The sequence below is a fragment of the Electrophorus electricus genome, chromosome 7, assembly GCF_013358815.1.
Source record: "Electrophorus electricus isolate fEleEle1 chromosome 7, fEleEle1.pri, whole genome shotgun sequence".
In the NCBI taxonomy this organism is placed as follows: domain Eukaryota; kingdom Metazoa; phylum Chordata; class Actinopteri; order Gymnotiformes; family Gymnotidae; genus Electrophorus; species Electrophorus electricus.
In genome coordinates this window covers 22,979,355-22,999,764 of record NC_049541.1, presented here as the reverse complement: position 1 = coordinate 22,999,764, position 20,410 = coordinate 22,979,355, and the positions used below count along the sequence as shown (strand labels likewise).

At 41.2% G+C, this 20,410-nt stretch overlaps 1 protein-coding gene across 1 annotated transcript in view; it reads right to left on the bottom strand.

Annotated features, from left to right (window-relative positions):
- Positions 1-17,274, bottom strand: part of LOC113580623 (zinc finger protein 236) — a 38,584-nt gene extending 21,310 nt beyond the window's left edge. Inside the window, 18 exon segments of the mRNA XM_035528297.1 lie at positions 470-780; positions 2,399-2,659; positions 3,595-3,727; positions 3,969-4,172; positions 5,459-5,516; positions 5,518-5,574; positions 5,576-5,701; positions 5,703-5,734; positions 6,197-6,374; positions 6,376-6,396; positions 11,555-11,728; positions 12,106-12,234; positions 13,564-13,736; positions 14,218-14,348; positions 14,815-14,993; positions 15,363-15,527; positions 15,697-15,824; positions 16,994-17,274. Of these exon segments, the coding sequence (XP_035384190.1) occupies positions 470-780; positions 2,399-2,659; positions 3,595-3,727; positions 3,969-4,172; positions 5,459-5,516; positions 5,518-5,574; positions 5,576-5,701; positions 5,703-5,734; positions 6,197-6,374; positions 6,376-6,396; positions 11,555-11,728; positions 12,106-12,234; positions 13,564-13,736; positions 14,218-14,348; positions 14,815-14,993; positions 15,363-15,527; positions 15,697-15,824; positions 16,994-17,036 (2,503 nt within the window). The 5' untranslated portion in view covers positions 17,037-17,274.
- Positions 17,275-20,410: the final 3,136 nt, after the last annotated feature.

The following is a 20,410-nucleotide window of genomic DNA, read 5'->3' as shown; positions in this document are numbered from 1 at the left end:
ATCACACCCTAGAAATTAAATTCCCGATCTCTCAAGTGTAAACTATATCCATTACATGTTGGGTGTCCAAGATTTTGCAAATCCTTTTGTAACCTTTTTTGAGTCTAATAAATCTAAAAAACTTTCTTCTTAAGGTCCTATAAAGTTTATTTTTATTTGAGCCATATTGCACCATATTGCACATATTGCTACATAATTCTGTTATGAAGAGCAAATATGCATAATTGTGACCAAACATCTGATTAATTTTCTTAAAGGATCACATACTTTTTTTATCAATCACCTTAACTTTTTGAACTATATTGTTAATAAAAACATAGCTATGTAAAATGTTGTGGGTCCTTTTTGTTAACTGTTATTTAGAAAAAAACATCAGATTACATTTTAAGAGTCATTAATATAGAAATCCAGGTAATACAAGAGTTCACAACCTTTTTCTCGCAACTGTACGTATATACTCATATCTCACCTGCATCCTGCACAAGCGTGCCCTCTCCAAGCTGTGAGTGCAGCACCACTTGCTGGTTGCCACCCACCACCTGCAGCATGGTCTGAGGCTCTCCTGCCATGGCAGATGGTGACTGGTTCAACCCTGAAGCCCCAACCTGCATCTCCACCTGTAAGTCATGGGCTACCGTGCTGGCCCTGCCCATTGGGTCGTCTACTGTGCTTGTTCCGCCCATTGGGTCCTCCACAGTGTTGGCTCCACCCATGGGGTCTTCCAGATTTGGGGTATCAGTTGAACCCTGCTGCTGTTGAAGCTGCTGAGCCAACTCGTACCTGCAGACAGGCAGAAAGGTTTGTCCAAATGCAGGCACACAGGTAGAGAGGTGTGTCCTGACACAGCCACAGAGGTAGAGAGGTGTGTCCAGACACAAGCATGCAGGTAGAGAGGTATGTCCTTATACAGGCAAGCAGGTAGAAAGGTGCGTCCTAATATAGGCACGTAGGTACAGAGGTGTTGTCCTGGGACAGTCACACAGGTACAGAGGTGTTGTCCCGGGACAGGCACACAGCTACAAAAGGTGTGTCTTGAGACCTCCAGTTTATGCCACAGCATTTCAATTTTTATGTTTTACGGAAAACTGTATGCACTTGTACTGGGTCTGAGATTGTATACTGAGATTCGACCTCACCATCTGTCTATAATTGATGGACCTTATACCAGTTTGACTTAATAAAAATCTGATTGTAATAGGCAATTTTTAGGACAGGTTACTGCCTGGCAGTCAGGCTGATATGCTGCTCTATAGATTGGGTAGAACATTTCCACCACATTAATGCTGTTTTTTTCAGATATGCACTGGCTCCCAGTTAAATTTCCGATCAATTTCTGATCAATTTTAAATTCTATTGTTGATATATAAAGCACTAAATGGCCTAGCCCACAGTATCTGATTGAACTCACTGCATACATTGCACCTCGCTTGCTGCACTCTCTCACCTAATGCAGGGTTTCTCTAAGTCTCTAAAATTAATAAGGTTACAGCCAGGGGTAGAGTCCGATCTTATAAAGCCCCCCAGTTATGGTACAGCCTTACAGTTTTAACCCAAGACAGACACACTACCAAATTCTGAATTATTGAATTTTAAATTACTTATTTACTCAAGCTTTTTAGTTAGCTTTTGGAGCCTCTGGTCATAATTGTCTTGTAATATGAGATGTATTTCTGTCATCCAGCCACTTTCATGCATTCACTCATATTTTTGATGACGATGATAGGTGGAATGCAATGTCAGAGAGCCCTCTGAGGACCCTCTGGTCCCTCAGGACTGTGGGTCACCCTCCGTCATCTAGCCAACATTGAACTAGATGACAAAGGATCTAAGAAAATGTCTGGTCCTGTCTGTAGTAGACCTGATGCTGCCAGTAGACAAACAGAAGCAACCAGTGGACGGTCTGATGCTGCCGTGTCAGAAAACAAGCCCATCCACCCTAGAACCACTCGAGCAACTGAGGCTCCCACAATACAATAACGTACAGACTGGTTACTAGCTGGATTGCCAATGGAGGAGGGGGTTCCTTTCTTGAGTCTTGGTTCTCCCTAGGTTTATTCCTTAATATAGCAAAGGAGTTTTTCCTTGCCACTGTTGACGCTTGCTCATTAGGGATCTGGACCCACACATTTGTAAAGCTGCTTTGTGAGAATGTGTTGCAAAAAGCACTAAATAAATACATTTGACTTTGAGTCGGTTCACACCTGCTGCACCTTGGCGCAAAGTTCAGCTTTTCTGGACCTTGCGGTCTACCCTGCATGTTGCGTTTTAGCTGAGAAAAATTAAAATAATAAGAATTTAAAAAAATCCCGGCAATTACTATAGGATGTCAAGCACTGTGTGCTTGGACCCTAATTAACTGATTGGTGGTCAGGATGCTGCAGGGTGGGTCTTCACTTACCTATGGGTCTTCATGTGCTTTCTGCAGTTGGGGGAGGATTTGAACGTCTTCTGGCAGTAAGGGCACATGTATGGGCGAATGTCACTGTGTGTGGTCATGTGACGTCGCAGGCTCCCATTGGTGGTGAAAGTGGTGTCACACAAGAGACATTTGTAGGCCTTGAGGCCTGAATGTGTGCGGATATGGGCCTTCAGCACACCAGACGAGGCAAACCCCTTACTGCACTGCACACACTTATATGGCCTCTCGCCAGTGTGAGACCTGAGGAAATGCAAACACACTCAACTGATGTTTGTCACCATGCGGGACAAACACACAAACGTTTGCTACATTGCAAAAGCACAGTGACAATTCCCTTGAAGTAATCCGACCTGAGTTCAACTACACACCAAAAACCTTGTATATCTAAATTTGATGATAAGTTAATTAAGCAGTGTTGGTGTCTGCAGTCTGGGAAGGGTCGAAAGTGCTGGTTTAAAGGTGTTTGTTTTAAGAGGATTAGGTGTGATGTGTCAGTGAGTGTGTCCTGTGGATGTTAAAGCGAACTGGTGTGTGGGTGTGTTTGGGGAGTGGGCAGATGACCAGCATGTGGTCAGACTAACTAACCCCGTTGATGTCTAGCATGGTTCTTGCATAATTGAGGCAGATTTGGAGGATTTTTTTTTCAATTCCCACTGGATACATGGGTGTCTTGTAAATAAAAGATGCCTCTTTTTCCTCTGAAATGAAAATGAAGTGGTAGATGAGCAAATGCACTCCCAAAAAACAAAACAGCAGCCTGGCACAGACAGCAGGGTAGAGAGGCAGCTCATGTTCCCGCTCATTTGGGGACAAAAGGCAGAATCAGAGCTGCTCAGATTGTGCTGTTTTCAGTGCGACGAGACACTGCCACACGCTGTACACTGCATCACCGAGCAGACCCATAGACCTGTCTATAGATGTACCTACTGACCTGGCAAAAAGACCAGGTGTCTGGGTAGATGAATCCACCCACAGAACAGGCCCATGGACCCACTCACAGAAGGGCCCATTGACCTACCCACAAACCCAGAGACCCAACCACAGAACAGACATACAGTCTCAACCAAACAACATTAAAACCACCGGCAGTCTACAAAAAAAAAAAAAAAAAAAAAAAAAAAAAAAAGTCTAAATATGAAGACAAGGGTGTGTTACAGCTCCTCTGGAAATATTACCTGACATGCTGCTTGAGGTGGCTGGATTTCTTATAGGCTTTGTTGCAGAATGTGCACTTGTACGGACGATCATTCTCCACAATATCCAAGTACTGTTGCAGGGTTGCTCGAGGGTTCTGATTCTGCACCAGTCCTGCAGCAAAAAGGTGAAACTGTCTGGATTAAAACATAGATATCAACGTGGATTACACACAAATAACACACTTCAATATTCAGGCAGCTGAAATGCTGAAAGATGCATTTATGTGTGGTTGCAGATAAAAATGTATGTGAACATGTTATGATAGCGCATAAGTATGTGCTAATTGGCAAATTGCATTATTCTGAAGTGACTGGAAGGTGACAATGTTTGTTCTGTGTACATGTGTTAATACCCAGGTCAGTGATAAGTATTGGCTCTTGTAGTGGGATATCCGGGAGAGGCAGGCTGCTTTTAGATACACGGGTTCTGTGGGGCTTGCGGGGGTATTTATGTTTCTTCTGCTGAATATTTTTGAAATGAGAGGCGATGTGGGTCTTCCTGTGGCCAGACGTCCGGAAGATCTTATCACAATGAGTGCAGGCGAACGGTCGCACTCCTTCAAGAAAATCCATACAAACACATACATACGCGCGTGCACACACACACACGCACACGCGCACACACGGCATACTGTTTGTAAATTGTGCTAAAAAGATTCAGTAATAAATACAACCACACCTCTTATAATAAATTTCAGATTTTTTTTTATGGTGAATGACATTTAATTAACTCCTTCTGAGCACCAGCCCTATGCCATTAGACTCTGAGCATTAAAACCTGTTCCAATTACCACACTTAGAATTCTAACACCACACTCAGCATCCACATTAAACATATGCCCCCAATTCACTCTCGCCCTAATTGCAAGTTAGTCATTACACAAATCAGTCTGTCTCACCAGCTGTGTGTTAATGATCCAGGTTTCAGAGCTTTTTTGACGTTGTCAGTGTTATTAAACAAATTATGTGAACATGCATGAAAAACAAAGTGAAACAAAATAGCTCTTGATTGTGCCTGATTAGCATAATCAATAGAGCTGCATGACCAATCAGTGGTGCAGGCTCAATAGGTCCCCTCACTAAAGCCAGCATCTCTTCTATTTCTGTCAAATTCAAGAATCAAGTAATGTGCACTATGTTGAAATATTTCACTTGCTTGCAAACCACTTGTTTGACTGCAAATGGTTAGTTGGCTGATCATTCCTTTTGTCTGATATCTAAATAATGAATTACATCCACACATATGCAACTGGCCTGCATATAAACAGCAATGTTATACTGTTGTCAAGCATAAAATGCAATTTCCCTTATTTGGAAAACTGGTCATATAGAAAAATATAGTGTACAATGAAGCACTGAATATTTTAGAACTGAAACTTCTTTTAGTTCAAACCCGCTTCACTTCACTTCCAGCTTAACAAGGTGCAGAATGAAAAACCTGAAGGACTAATCTGGGCCTGAAAACATCTTTTTCTCTCTCACTTTCCCTCTTATCATTCTTGAGCTCAAACCCTTCCAAAGCAGCGGTGTTGTCATGGTACCTCTGTCTGGTTTCACTACCATGGTGGGAAAGGCACACACATTGGCTGACCAATAACTGACTGAAACATCCTCCTACCTCAGAAAGCTCTGCATGATCTACCATCTATATACTTGATTATTTGAGTGCCTCTGTTTAAAACCATTTTTAATAACACATGCACAGGCGGGAGTGTGGATACGAGTTATGTGTATAAATGTTTGTTTGTATATTTATGTGTATATGTGTATGTTGTAAGCATCACTGATGACTGTGGTGTGTATTTGCCAATGCGGTGCATTGCTTGTGCATGTGTTTTCTCACCTGTGTGCAGCCGCACGTGGACTTTCATGCTGCCTGATGTAGAGAAGCACTTCATGCAGGTAATGGCACTGGAAGGCCTTGATGCCGGTGTGAATCTTCATGTGTGCTGTCAGAGTGGCTCTTCACTGCGGAAAGCTCGGAAGCATGCTTACACTTGTAGGGTTTCTCATGTGTGTGAATACGGATGTGGCGCACCAGGTCGCTGGGCTTCTTGAACTCTTTCGAACAATAGGGGCAGCCATTGCCAGCGCACACCTCGCTCCTCTCTAATGGTGCCTGCAGCCCAGCGCCAATCAATACACATACAACAGTAATCAGTGCTAATCAATACACATTTAGCATCAATCAACAGTAATCAATATACATACAGCATAAATCAATGCTAATCAACACACACAGAGCAACAATGAACACAAATCATAATAAATCAATCATTGCTCATAAATACTCATAAATAAATGCAAATCATAGAGCTTCATACATATCAATCAATGCTAATTTATACCCATACAGGAAACAGCCAATCTATACACATACAGCATACGTCAATCATATGTAATTAGGCCTACTACTACAGCACCAATCAAACAATGCTCATCAGTATTAACACAACTACAGTCAGCCCCAGTCAACACTGTGTGCTCAATACAATAATTGATCAGTGCCAAATAATCCTCATCAGTTGCTGGCTGCCAATATAGTAATCAAACATACACAGACCATGTCTGTAGGTCATACCTGGCATTTGCACAGGCTTTTTGAAAATGCTCCTCTTCTCCTTCTTCACCAATTTTTCAGGTCCGGATGGTTTTGGAGTGAGGCTTTCAGCACCTCCTGTAGCTGGGGTAGATACAGCATTGTCAGGCCTAGCTCCAGTGCTGCACTGGGTCTCGGACTGCACTGGAATGGCACTAACGGCCACTGTTCTCCAGGGCTTGCTGTGAAACACACACACACACACACACACACACACACACACACAACAACCCTTGTTGCTCAATTAAAGTGAAACTTAGTTATCTTCTTAACTCATCTTCTTAACTCTCAAGGTGCCTGTCACTGTAAGATCTTCACCGTTTCCACCGTTTCTGACTAACAGGAAGACAGCCAGTCTGTAAGACAACTAAACTGACAAAGAAGAACAGAGACAGACAGAAGGACAGACAAGTAAAGATGGCTGAGGTGCTAATTGTGTGTTATTAATAAGAAGTCTGAGTTTTGAGGACTGTCTACAGTTGTGTCCAAAACGTTTGAGACTAGCACAAATTATGGTTTTAACCACCAGTGCAGAGCTTGTTCAGGAATGGCAGAAGGCAGGTGTGAGCGCATTTGCATGCACAGTGAGCAAAGACTTTTGGTTTCAACACAGTAAATATTAAGTCTTTTCTTAAACTGGATGTATTTGTCAATAAAAAAAGTTTTTTAAAAATCTTATGAAATGCTTATAATTGTACTTCATTATACCATATAAACATCTCAAAAAAAACGGATGCAGTAAATTTGTGAAAACCAAGTCAGTCTCAAAACTTTTGGGCAGGACTGTACACTCTGTACAGGCACCGATATCATGAGGAAATGACAGTTTCATATCATTGTATGATGTGCATTGTCATAGATAACTGTGCTGCATATAACAAAAGCAATCCGAGAAGCCTGATTAAATATAAACTACTGAATAATTTCTTCTGTGATCTATGAAGCATTACTCCCACACTGAGTAATGGCATAAGTCTTTCAGATGATCTTTTCCAAAATTCCTAAATTAAACACCCAGTTGCAGCTTTCCTTCAGCTAGACTTCTGAAGGACGTCTAACAGACCTGAGATTAATTCAACCTATAATTTAGGCAGATACCTATAATTTAACATTTAATAACACAGTTCCAGTCCATAACAATTATGACTGAGTACAACTTGAGCAATGGAGGGTTAAGGGCCTTGCTCAGGGGCCCAACAGCAGCAACTTGGCATGGTGGGGCTTGAACCAGCAACCTTCCAATTACAAGTCAAGTAGCTTAACCACTGAGCCACACGGCCTAAATACACTAAATACACTTCAATAATCGCAAATGGAGAATTTATTTATTTATTGTATCATTTATAGTAAACCCAATCTCGCACGAGGAGAACTGCTTGCACCAGAAGTGTGATGATGTGCATCGTGATGGACGATATTGCATTCTGTTTATGAGGTTATCTAATGCAGTTGAATTGTTTGAACACCAGAGGTAGCACTTGACCTATGTGAAGCTGTTACAACAGCACATTATAAACCAACGTTCCTTGAATTTTTGTAGTATTTTCTTTTAATTGTAAGGGAATAAAAAATCTTGTTTAAATCTCTTTTTTTGGCAAACAAATAAATAAATATGTTTTAAAACATGCTTTCACTTGGTTATTTAATATATGGTCATGTTTGTTTACAGTACACTGCATTTTCAATTTCTTTTAATTGCAGGGGACTAAAGATTATTTTTGTTTAGAAATTTATTCAAGCGAATTGTGCATTGTTTCTATATTTAAGAAATAAACAATGTATTTCCCCCCCAAATTTTGTTTGAAATATTGTGAATTGAACCAAATTATGAGCAGAGTGCATCAATACACCCCTACTAGATACTGACACCAGCAGGTAAATTTAACATAGGGGCAGTCACTCACAGAAGGAGAGGACTGTTGCTGAGGTCAGTGCTATAAGATAACAAACAATACCTGCAAGAAAAGCAGTTACACCTCTTGGACTTTAGAATCTGGTCTATAGTCATTGTTTCCTTTACATAAACATGCACACACATGTTCACACAGATTTTTTTTTTAAACTTGTATGATGGAAGTATATTTAGAGGCAGTTAGCATACAATCTATGCAGTGATCTTCTTCAAACAGGTGCGTAAGGCATGGGTCCAGATCTTAAGCAAGTTTTGAGCAGCCAGACAGTGGTAGAGACTGAATTATGCTGCTTAGACACTAATTATGCCTAAAAATGTAAGTTTTTGTTCAATGGAGAAATTAACTATTCCAAAGTCTGTGCACAGTCAATTCATTAATTCAAATGATTTACCTAATTTTTAATGCTGAGCCACATCATGGCTCTCTTAGCAATATACACCAAGTTAGATTTCTTAAGCTCTTTTGCATAAGTTCTTTTTGAATTGCTATAATTTAAACATAATTTCACTCCTTTTATGAGTTTCTTATGATAAATAAAGTCTTTAACTACCTTGGTTTAGAGGACATTTTTAGATACAAAACACCCCATAGGCACACACACACACACACACACACACACACACACACACACTCACTGATACACATTTCATGTTTTGTAAGCTGAAGATTCTATACAAGGGGAGTTTTTATTACTGGGTTATTACTACTACCACGATCAAATACCAATATTACAAGTCAAGGGAAAGCTATTGCCATTAAGATATTAATTACACACTATTACCATTATTGCCACTCCAGCAGACATTATTACCATTCACAGAAAAACTATTATCATCATCATTATTTCCACTCACGAAGAAGCTATTACCATTCACAGAGAGGCAATACTACCATTACTACTCAAGGAGAGGCTACAATCACTATTACCACTATCGATACATAGAAACTATGATCCCTACGCAATGAGAAGCCATTACTACTTTGCCACTCAAGGCAAAGTACTATTTGTATAAAAAGTACACACAAATCGTTATTACAACTATTACTACTCAAGCAGAGGCTATTAGGTATTACATATGTAACTGGGTGATAAAAAACGAAGTGTGCGTGAACCAGAACATGGGTGTGGCGATAGGTGTTGAGAACGCAAATGCGTGATGTCATCATTCCTCATGATGTTGGAAGCTTGATAGAAGGTGGAAAAATAGAATTGATGTTTGCACTAGAAGTGTTATCAGAAGTCATCCTGGTTGGATGTTAATAGAAAGAGGTAATAAAATTTGAATTATGTGTATGCAAAATGGTAAAGAACCTCAGTATATGTAGATATTTGTATAGATGGTATATTGATGGAAAATATGACTGATGGAAAAATGCATAGAGTACTTCACATGTGGTTCACCACATTGTAGGTTTGTGGGGTACAGAGAGATTCTGCTTGAGTCAGCAAGAGAAAGGATTCCTAGTGCAAAGGGTGTGAGCAGAGGTGGGTATGTGAACATTTTTGTTTGTGGTAGGGTATAAATGTGTCCAGGAGAGTATAATTATTGTGTGTTTCAAACTCCAACAGGTTGGCACAACCCTATTATCCCGTGTGCGTTTATGGCAGCATTTTGGCCCACGTATGCCGATTGTTCCATGTTATCATATGGTATCGTGCTACGTTGGGTACTGGGAGTACATAGCTAGGGGGATAGAGTTCCATTGTGGAGAAGTTACATTCTATTCTGTGTTTTGAGTGGATTAGACTATTTAGGACCATGTCGGACAGAGAGAGGGAGATATTGCATTGGGGTTTCACAGGTTGGATGCGATTACTGTAGAGTAGCACCGTGCGCAGGCAGCTGAGTGAGAGCTACCTCAGATGCGAGTGATGCCAATATGGAGTGTCGGTGATAACACAGTACTAGGGATATTTTTATTTTGTTTACGGGTTCCTGACTTAAGATCACCAGAGAGGTGACTGCTTCATTTTTGATGTCCAGGTTTATGAATCCCCTGTAATAGACTGACACGATTTGTTTTCTTCTCTCATGTTTTTTTTTCCTTCTTATAATCTTATTCAAAATCCCAGTCAGTGGGATCTGTTGGAACAAAGCCCCGAAAGTGTTCGTAAGCCGTCAGTGTGGTTTCTTTCCCTGGCGACTACATATATTAGAACTCACATTGAAATTATTACTACTACTACAACCATCCAAGTTTAAACGATTACCATTATTACTGCTCAAGTGTAAGGTATGATCTTATTACCAATCAAGGGTAATTACCACTAATACCACTCAGTGAAATGCTATTACCACTATTACCACTCAAATAGAATCTATTACCACTATTATCTCACAAGAATATGTTATCACTATTACAGCCTAAGTAGAAGCTATTACCACTACTACCACTCAAGTACCTATTGTTTATATCAATGGGAAAGAGTAAAACACATCGTCAATGCAGTCACACTGACACAACAGTCACAGTGTCAATGCAAAATTTATTGTGATTATTTGCAGCAGGTGAAAAAATCATTATGTTCACAGGGGGTGGGGCAGTGGGGTCTTCGCTTCAACAAACACTTGACAAATCACTGCCTTTTTTTTGCCTTTTCAAAACCTGACTTTGAAAAATTTTGACATGACAATGAGCCTCCATGCACTGACAACAAAGAGTGGGTGCAAAAGGCTCTGTGTGTGTGTGTGTGCGCGTGTGTGTGTGCGTGTGCGAGTGTGTGTGTGTGTGAGAAACCAGTGGAATGAACACAGGCAAATAATCAGGTCCTCAACACTCACCTCACATCTTGTACTCTGAATAGTTGGGGAAAGAACAACATGTGCACAGTCTTGAATCCAGCTGTGCTACATTTTCAACCATCTGCCAACCACACCTGTTTGCCAGCAACACAAATCAAATCAAATGCCCACTGAGGCATGTAGATGCTAATCCAAGCTACATATTGTAATTTTGTGTTACTTATAACAACAGAAACAGGAGTAGTGATGTGCGTTTCATTATTACATACTGACACCAAATCAATGAAGTTTCATTCTTTAAAGTGAACACTTGAAGCAATTCTGCACACTCTGTAAATGTTCAGATCATTAAATGTCAGTTGTAGATCTCCAAGGGACAGTGTTTCTCTGTCTGCAGTAGCCATGAAGTAGCAAGACACTTTCCTATCTCCTCCCCAGCTGATTCAGAAGTGAGGGCACACAACCTGATTGGGAGCATGGCTCAGTGAGCACTCCCTGGCCCTGCTACTCTGCTCATGGGAGCACAAGCACTGCTCAAATCTCTCTCATCCACCCTGCTGTACACAGCTAAAATCTTATTCAAACCACAGGACTTCTCAGGGAATTAATGGCACCATTGTTTTTTACAGAAGTCTCATTATATTGTCAGGCAAAATATGAGTCCATCTTGAAGTTCAGCTCACCTGCAAGATGTCCTGGTTGATGGCTGCATCCATGGTGATAGCAGGTCCAGGGGGTGGGGCCTGGGTGCTGTCGCCTGTTACCTGTTCTGACAGTTCCAGCAGCTGTTGGATCACATCAGTCACACCCTCTGGACCCTCTACCACACCCCCAACCTGACCTGGTTCCACCTCCTCCTGCAAAAAACATAAGAGATATTAATGATACAAGTGTCACTTAGAGTATTTTTTAGATATAGACCAACAATAACATGCTACTGGCACACGTTTATGTAATGTTGCTTTAAACCATGCGCTCTAATTTACCAATGTAAAACTAATGTTTAACAGATATGGTGGTATATGTCATATTGGCTGTATCAGCATGAAGTCTACCATCTGGAGTCATTGGGAAACACCAATGTAAAGATTTAAAAGGCCCTTTCACCACCAACTGATATAATAACTCAATTGTCCAATTGTCTGTAGACCTTTAAGCAGCCATTGTGTGTGGTCTAGTGAGGGGTAGTTGTGTGAGTGTCTGTATTCTCAGGCAGGAGAAGGCGGGAGTCCACCTGGGTGCTGGCTGGCTCGTCTACCTCCATCACTGATATGTGCATCCTGCTGATGTGAGCATTAAGACTCCCCAGCTTCTTATATACACAACTGCAGTCCATGCACGGGTACACTGGAACCCCTGCAGTCTAGAGACGCAGAGCGAGGGAGAGAGTAAGAAAGGGAGAAAAAGAGAAGAGCACTAAAAATACATAAGATGAATGAAAAGTGGTTGCATTTAAATCACTCAGTTAAATGTATTTTGGCAAGCAGGTATTTTCCACTTAAGATGTACGTAATCAGAAAAAGGTTAAAAGGCAATTTAACATGGTAATTGGCCTAGGGTGCTTCAGTTAAGTTTTTGGCTAGGATTATGATTCAGTCTATGCACTTTGCTCTATATCAGCTTTCTATAATTTGTTTATAAGAACCATTTTTATAACACAATGTGACATTTATAGGAAGATCAAGATTCTTGTTTCAAATGTTCATGGACAGATCACCACCACCACTGGCCAACATATCTGTAACGTTCAATTTGTTACAATTCCTTACCAACAATAAAACCTCAACACTGACACCTTAATTCATGTTTGTAAAATAAGCAGCAATGACAACTGTGACTAATCTGGGTAACAAGGGAACATGAGATAACATCACTGCTTCATGTAGCATTATAATCTAGAAAGCAGACAGTGGGATATTAAACCACCTGTCCTGGTTCTCTCTCTCAGGTACTCTCAGAACAGTATACTCCCGCTCTTACTCCACAAACAAAGGAAGAGAACCCTATGACCTATCCACTCCATTAGCTGCTTGTATAGCTAGCGGGGCTCGTCATCTGAAAGCAGAGGTACGCGTTAGAGCCTCCGGCGGTGGCATTAGCGATGACCTATGACCTCAGCATGGCCATGCCAGTGGCTCTCAGCCTGGTCCCTCAGCCATCATTACAAGCATACAGCTGCGTCCCTGTTTGTCTCTACACACTCATGCTCATAGGGTTTTGTGCACCTGCAGCCAGGCCATCTTACTAACAAAAGAATACCAAATGAAATATAGAAAAAGAAAAAGACAAAGAGGGAGAGAGAAAAGGGCTGAGGAGAGACAACCAGAGAGAGGGAGAGAGTGCAAGAACAAGGGGAGAAGAAGAAGAGATGCAGACAGAGAAAGAGAAAATCAGAGAGATCAATTATTGTCAGCTGATTCCTCTTGATTCTTCTGCAGTTCGAATGATTCATGTTATGCATACTGCCTCCAAGTAGCACCTCTGCTCTACTGCCTCACAATACTGCACAACATAAGACAATCCAAATGGATATGTGTGTGTGTGTGTGTGTGTGTGTGTGTGTGTGTGCATGCGTATGTGTGCACGTATGTGTGTGCGTGTGTGCACATGCACGAAAAAGAATCACCCACATGGAGAATTAAAAACCATGAGATTAATGTGCAAGTAGGAGTTGCCTTCAGGGTGGGACTACCTCAGAATGCACTCTTTGGATGTGCGAGTGCAGGTTTCCTTTCTGAGAGAAGGAGGCTGGGCAGAGCAGGCAGAGGTGGGGCTTCTCGCCAGTGTGCCGCACCATGTGTGTCTGGAGCACCACCTTCTGGTTGAATGCTTTTCCACAGTGGGTGCATTTAAATGGCCGCTCCCCTTCACACACACACAAAGGGAGAGAAACACGCTAGGTAAAGCACGCTTATATTTCAATTACACCGATCTACTGTCAAAAAATATTGGTCTTAACTTGGCTAAAAATAGCCATGCTAAAAACTGCCTAGATTCAAAACATCTTTTTTAGTTGGTAGTAATTTTGAGAGATAAGAAAATGAAAAAAGGGTATGCTTACACATACCTAAACAGTCAGAACAGAACAGCATTAAAAAATTAAAGTATGCTTGTATAGAGTTTAAAACTGTTCAAATGGTGGTTTAAGACAAACAAAAATGGCTCATTTCATTTATAGAGCCTTTGAGGAGTAGATGGGCCGAGGGGCCACCTGGCGGTCATCAGTTTCACTGCAACCAAAACCCCTGTCTGCCCTCCTCGCTCGCTGCACTTGGTTTAACAAGGAACAAAGAACAGAATCTCAGCCTTGTCTAGTAGAGTATTCTGTGCACGCATGTCTTCCTACCTGTGTGAATGCGTATGTGTCGGACAAGCTGACTGGGTTTTTTAAACGTCTTTCCACAGTGATGGCAGGTGTTTGTGAAGCCACTCCGATCGATGTTCTTTTTGTAGTTTCTGGTGCTGGTCATGATGGGTCTGGAGTAAAAGGTAAAAAACCCAACACAGATAGGTCACGAGCAGTAAACAGAACCTGTGAGGTGCTTTGTACCTGTGTTGTCAATATTCAAATCACAGTATACAGTATCTGCAGTTTACACTGTAATGCTCATTTATAACATCTGCAGCCCTTGATCTGACAACACTCTTCTATGGACACCTAAATTAATGTACTAAAATTAATAGACAAGAAAATACTTAAAATGTACTAAAAAAATATTTATTCAAATGAACCAAAACTGATAAATCATAGTGGCACAATGACAGCTAGCTAAATAGACAGGCAGACAGTTAAACATATATGATGATAGTCTGTAATCTCCCAATATGAAATCACAACAGGTGAACAGCAGCAATTTACAATACTCTAAAACCAAGGAGTTGGAGGAGTGCACAAATCCTTAAGATGCAGTCCAATGTCCATTGTCCAGTCTTTTTCACATACCTCATCTTCACATGGGTCTTCATGTGCTCTTTCAGCTGGTTCACTGCCTTAAACTCTTTGCTGCAGGTCCGACAAGTGTACACTTTGGTTCCGGAGAGTTCTTTCCGATGTTCCTCCAGGTGCAGGGAAAGCTGGCTTTGAAGGATAAACTCATCACCACACTCTGAGCACAGGAAGTTCTGAGAGTCAGCAGCAGAAACAGGAACAGAGGGAAAAGATTAAAAGTTTGAAACACAAAGAGCAGATTAAAAAAAAAAGGTTAGGTATGAATACAAGAAGTATTCTGCACTACTGCAACAGCATCACTCTGCAACAAATAAAACACCAATTATATTAAAGGATTCTGTATGTAGTCATCTAATCTCTTAATTCTATGGAGAATTTCTTCTGGTAATTCTGGATTAGAGATTAGTCACAAAGGAAAAGTGTTCATTTTAAGACTGAAGTGAAATTAGGATGTCACATCAGCCTAAAACTAACTGGACAGTTTCTCAGTCTCTGAACTGATTCAAATTGCTGGAGATAGTTGGCCCAGGGGAAAAACTAACCTCCTCCTTCTCGTGCACCATAATGTGGGATTTGAGGCTGGCCACTCTGGAGAATTTCTTATCACACACGGGGCATGTGGGGTCAGCAGTGCCATGTGTGGACTTGTGGAGCCTGAGGTTAAATTCCACATTGAAGGACTGGGGGCACTGGTCACAGCGGTGAGGCTAGAACCAGGAAGAGGAGAAAGAGACACAACCCCAATCAACACATCAGATTTAGGAAAAACCACATATTTTTGGCCTTCACATATTTTTGCCCCTTTTCTTTCCCTGACTCTTCATCACTTTTAAATGATTCAACCGTAGGTCATTGCCTGAGAGGTGCTACACGTACCTTGTCATTGGCCTCATGGTCACGGAGGTGTCTCTGAAGCTGGGTCTCCGTGCTGTAACTCTGGGAACAGATGCTGCATCTGTTCTCCACGTCACCAAAGCTCTCTGCCTTTAGCTCTTGACCTCTGTCTGTGGAGATACAAAAGCACGAACAGGACAAGTGAAAGCTGGATAGAAAGCTTGTGCAGCTCAGGAAACAGGCAAGCCATTCACTTTTTTACAGAAACAACTTTAATGTTACTTTGAAAGAGCGAAAGAGTGTAGCTCAGCTGGGGTATTCTGCGAAAGAGTGTAGCTCAGCTGGGGTATTCTGAGTGAAGAGGCCGGAAAGTTTTTTTACTAGGTGATTGTGGAAAAGACCATGCAGTCAACAGCAACTAGTCTGAAATGTATCAAAGTTGTCAAGACAGTTATAGCCTATAGCCTGTGTTTCAGACTAGTGACATAAAGCTTGCTGTCTGGACAGCAGAGTCCCTTACAGTCTTCAAACACGCATCTATTTGTGGAATATTTAAATGATATTTACAGCATTGAGCTGGCACTTTTATCCAAAGCAACTTACAATTATGACTGAGTACAACTAGAGCACCTGAGAGTTAAGGGCCTTACTTACAGGCCCACCAGTGGCAACTTGGCAGTAGTGGGGCTTGAACTAGCAACCTTCTGATTACTAGTCAAGTGCCTTAACCACTTAGCCACCACTGCCCCAACAACTATTGACCCTGCTCCTATACTACTTATTGTAGGCTATGGCTTATTGCACTAATGTGGAATGTTCTTTTGTTGACTAACAAACTCTAGTACTTATTTTTTATTGCACTTATTGTTGTCTGAGAAGGATCTTATGCATTTCGCACTTCTAGGCATCAGCATCGATCCCTGCATTTCAACAGTATTCTAGTTCATTGGTATATTGAACTCTACTTTACTGGCTAGGGTATAAATGACAAAGCACTATTGTAAGTCACTCTGGATAAATGTAATGCAGGGGTGCCCATGTCTGGAGAGACCCTGCAGAACTTAGTCCCAATCGTTATTAACACAACTGCCCCAGTTTATTAAGGCCTTCAATAGCACATACATATTGTGGCCAACCCCAGCCAGCTGTATTAAATTAAGGTTGGAACTATTGACTGCAGGATATCTCTTGGACCAGACCTGACTGACCTATGCTGAGTCCACACATGATCTTAGACCCAATTTTCCTGTTGCAGACAAATTCTTGGGATCTGTGACATAAAATTGTTAGCCATTTCTCCCTAAATAATCCTTCCTTCCATTGCCCTTTTCACCCTCACCTATAATGTAAATGTGCAATATAGCCAATAGCTCCGGCTCCATCCTGACAAAGACACAAAATATATTGTAGTTTTTGTGTGCAATTTAATGAAAGAGAGAGATTGGGGATCAGGCAAGAAAGATATCTCCATATGAAAAAAAGAAATGTAGCATAGATGTACTCAAGGTTTTTCTCTGAGGTCCCCTTGAAAGTTTATATAAAATGTCATGTAGTGTGAGAAGTATAATATTTTGAAATATTTTGAAAGTTTGTAGTGCTCACAAGGGTGCTGGGATTTTTGGCCCCAATGAAAAAAATGCCTAATGTTCTCGGGCCCCAGTCAATGACTACTGTAGAATAACCCCATTCTAAACTTCATAAAACTGTGCACCATTTTGTTAAAAAAAAAAAAAAAGTGTGAAGTACACGTATAACATGAGCTGTTCTATAGAGGCTATGTCTTTACTGAGCTTACTACATATTAAGTGACTCAGTGAGCCCAGTGGAAAGCAGGCTCATACAGGTAACTCATTAATCAACTTGGTGTACACAAAATATTAATCCTGTCTGAACACTGAAGCTCTTTTTTAACAAATAAAATGTTTCAATGGTAACAAAAATATAACCGTAAACAACTATATGTAGTCTTTGGTGTAAATTCATGTCAATAAGTCTAGATTTCCACCTCCTTCCCACTTTTAAGAAAGGGGGTGTTTGAGCTTGTGTCAAATACTTATATTTAGTCAATATAAACCAACCCTATGGTTACCTCTAAACATCTTGACAAAGTCAACAGGTGTGTAGCTTCTTGGGCATGACCAAACTAAACCCGTTTTTTTTAAGTGTGTTACCCTCACTGTGGAAATCTACAACCTACATTTCATAAAATGCAGATAATTAAAGGAGGTCATGGAATTACAAAAACACAACAGCTCTTACATTTATTAAATTTATACCCCAGTCAGTTGACGTGTATAGAATCTTTAATTGCTTGTTTATGACTTTAGTATAAACAAATAAAATTCGAACTCGTTGTGAATCTAAATTTATGTTCAGTTCTTAATGCAAAGAAAAATAGGAACTAAAGGTTTGTTAAATGTATTCAGACACTAACCAATACCAAAACATCGAGGAAAAACTTCCAGCACTACAGCGCTTTGACTCAGACCCACAGCTCTGATGCAGTTTGCCTTGCTTTGACAAACTTGATTCAAAACAAAGCCTCAACATTTTGCTCAACATATTTCGGGTGTGATCAGAGAAAACATTAGTGTTAACTTTTGGGGAATACTGTGGTACCACAACTCATTACATCTTAAGGAAACAGATAACCAGCATTGTAGAGGGTGGCATTGCCAATCATTTAGCTAGGTAAGCGATTTAGTAAGTTAGCTAATACATTAGCTAGCAACAAACCATTATTGAGTAGTCACAGTAGCTAGCCAGAATTATTTAAAAACAATACGTGGTACATATGCCCCGAACACGAACTAATTTTACGTTACTTATTTTAGCTAGCTAATAATCCTATCACAAGCTTGAGGCTTCCTGTTTTCTCTGTGGCTATCTTTACTATCCAACATGCTAATATAAGTTAGCCAACAAATTAGCATAGCTAAGATAACCCGTGATCACGGAGTAGACCAACTGAGGGCATATTAGATAGCCAGTTAACCTAGCGACCATCCTTGTGCCTAACAAAGAAAATACACAGGTAGCTAGGAAACTTAGCTACCTTAGCCAGCTAGATAGTAAACAAGATTGGAGCCCAAAACTTCAACTTAGCAAGCTTAGCGGCGCAGCTAGCTACGGTCAACCATAAGTGCACCTTAAAAAAAAATAGTCTAATATTAGCTTTGCGTTAGCGTCAGGAGTGTCTGTACAAGCATGGCTAGCTTCGACATAAAAACAGTTCTACTCTATACAAGCGAGGCGGTGCTACGTAAACTAACTAGGACCTTGGACGCGATGTTATCCATACTTAGTTACCGATCGAAATGAATGTGAATGTGTACAGCCACCGGAATGTTATTAATATCATTCCGCCTCAATCACTCCTTTTGCAGCACAAAGAAATGGACACCGCAATACTATATCCGGGGACTATATACACAATCTTCAAGTGCATTTATCTCTGCTTCTGCTACATTTTGTCGTACAGCACGGGTATTTTGAAATGGCTATTACTCTGTGTTTTTTATCTGTGACTTTAGAATTTACTTTACCTATTTCGCTGGTAGTCTTATCCTCTGTTTGCGAGGCCGGCCCCGCGGCATAGTTCCAGGTTTCAGGGAGGGTGTACTGTGAACGATTTGGCTTTCAAAATGGCGGCCGTAGTTCGTCATGAGCACAATGTGAATAAGACAGGTTATGTAGTTTTGGGGCAGTGAACTACGGAAAATACAACGTTTAAGCGAGAAAAGTTGTAGTGCTAATTTTCTATATCATTAATCTGCCTGTATCACAGAAGTAGAACCAAAAAATGCTATTTCTACTCAAAACAGCTCTTTTGTTTAAGGGCTATAAACACAGCAATGACACTGAAATGGGGGGGGGGGGGGGGGGGGGGGGTATCTAAAATGACAAACACACTGAAGAAATGATCTTTATCGCTAAGCAAACTAAGAAAAAGACTGGTTAGACCAAACACACCACACAAATTTCACTGTGTATCTATTTAGTATAATAATATTAAATACATTTAATTTTTAAGCTAAATGTGGACTGTGGAGAGTAGCACCGCATCTTGGAAACCATTTTCCTCTCTTCTTGCCTCTTTGCCTGCAGCCCAAGTTTGTGAAGGACATCACACAGCTCCACTCTCAAGGGTCGACCCCAGTGACCCAGGCAGCTTTAAGGCATGTGGTTGCTTGCTGCTCATGCTGTGCCCACTTTGCAGCTGAAACGTTGACCTGTCCACAGATTGGCTAGCTGCAGGTGCACCTAGTCTGCGCTTGGGGTTGTACTGCTGAAGCAACAGCAGCCCCTGTCCTGGCAAATTTTCTCTTTCATGAGGGTTTTTATGGGACTAGCCAGTCTGTATTGACCATGACAGTCTGCCACCCTGCCTGGACACATAACACTATCTCACCAAGGCACTCCTTCACCATGCAGGGGTCCCCCATGGTGACTGGAGCTTAGGGCAACGTCCTTTCCTGCAGCATGTGTTAAACAGCCAAACTTGCAAGCGATACTGTTGTACTGAGCTCATGGCCAAAGATCAAAGTGAGCCCAGATGACTCCTGCATAATGGAGCAGCATGCCAGCAAGATCAGGGGTAGGTGGTGGTCCCTGCCATGCTGGTGCTGGGCAGTAAAAGTGGTGAGCATCCAGTTGAAATGGTCCATGAGACCATGACTTTGAAGATAGACCATAGTGGTCTGAGTTCTCCAAATACCCAGCTCTTTGCAACTATGACTGCTGACTCAGTTGCACC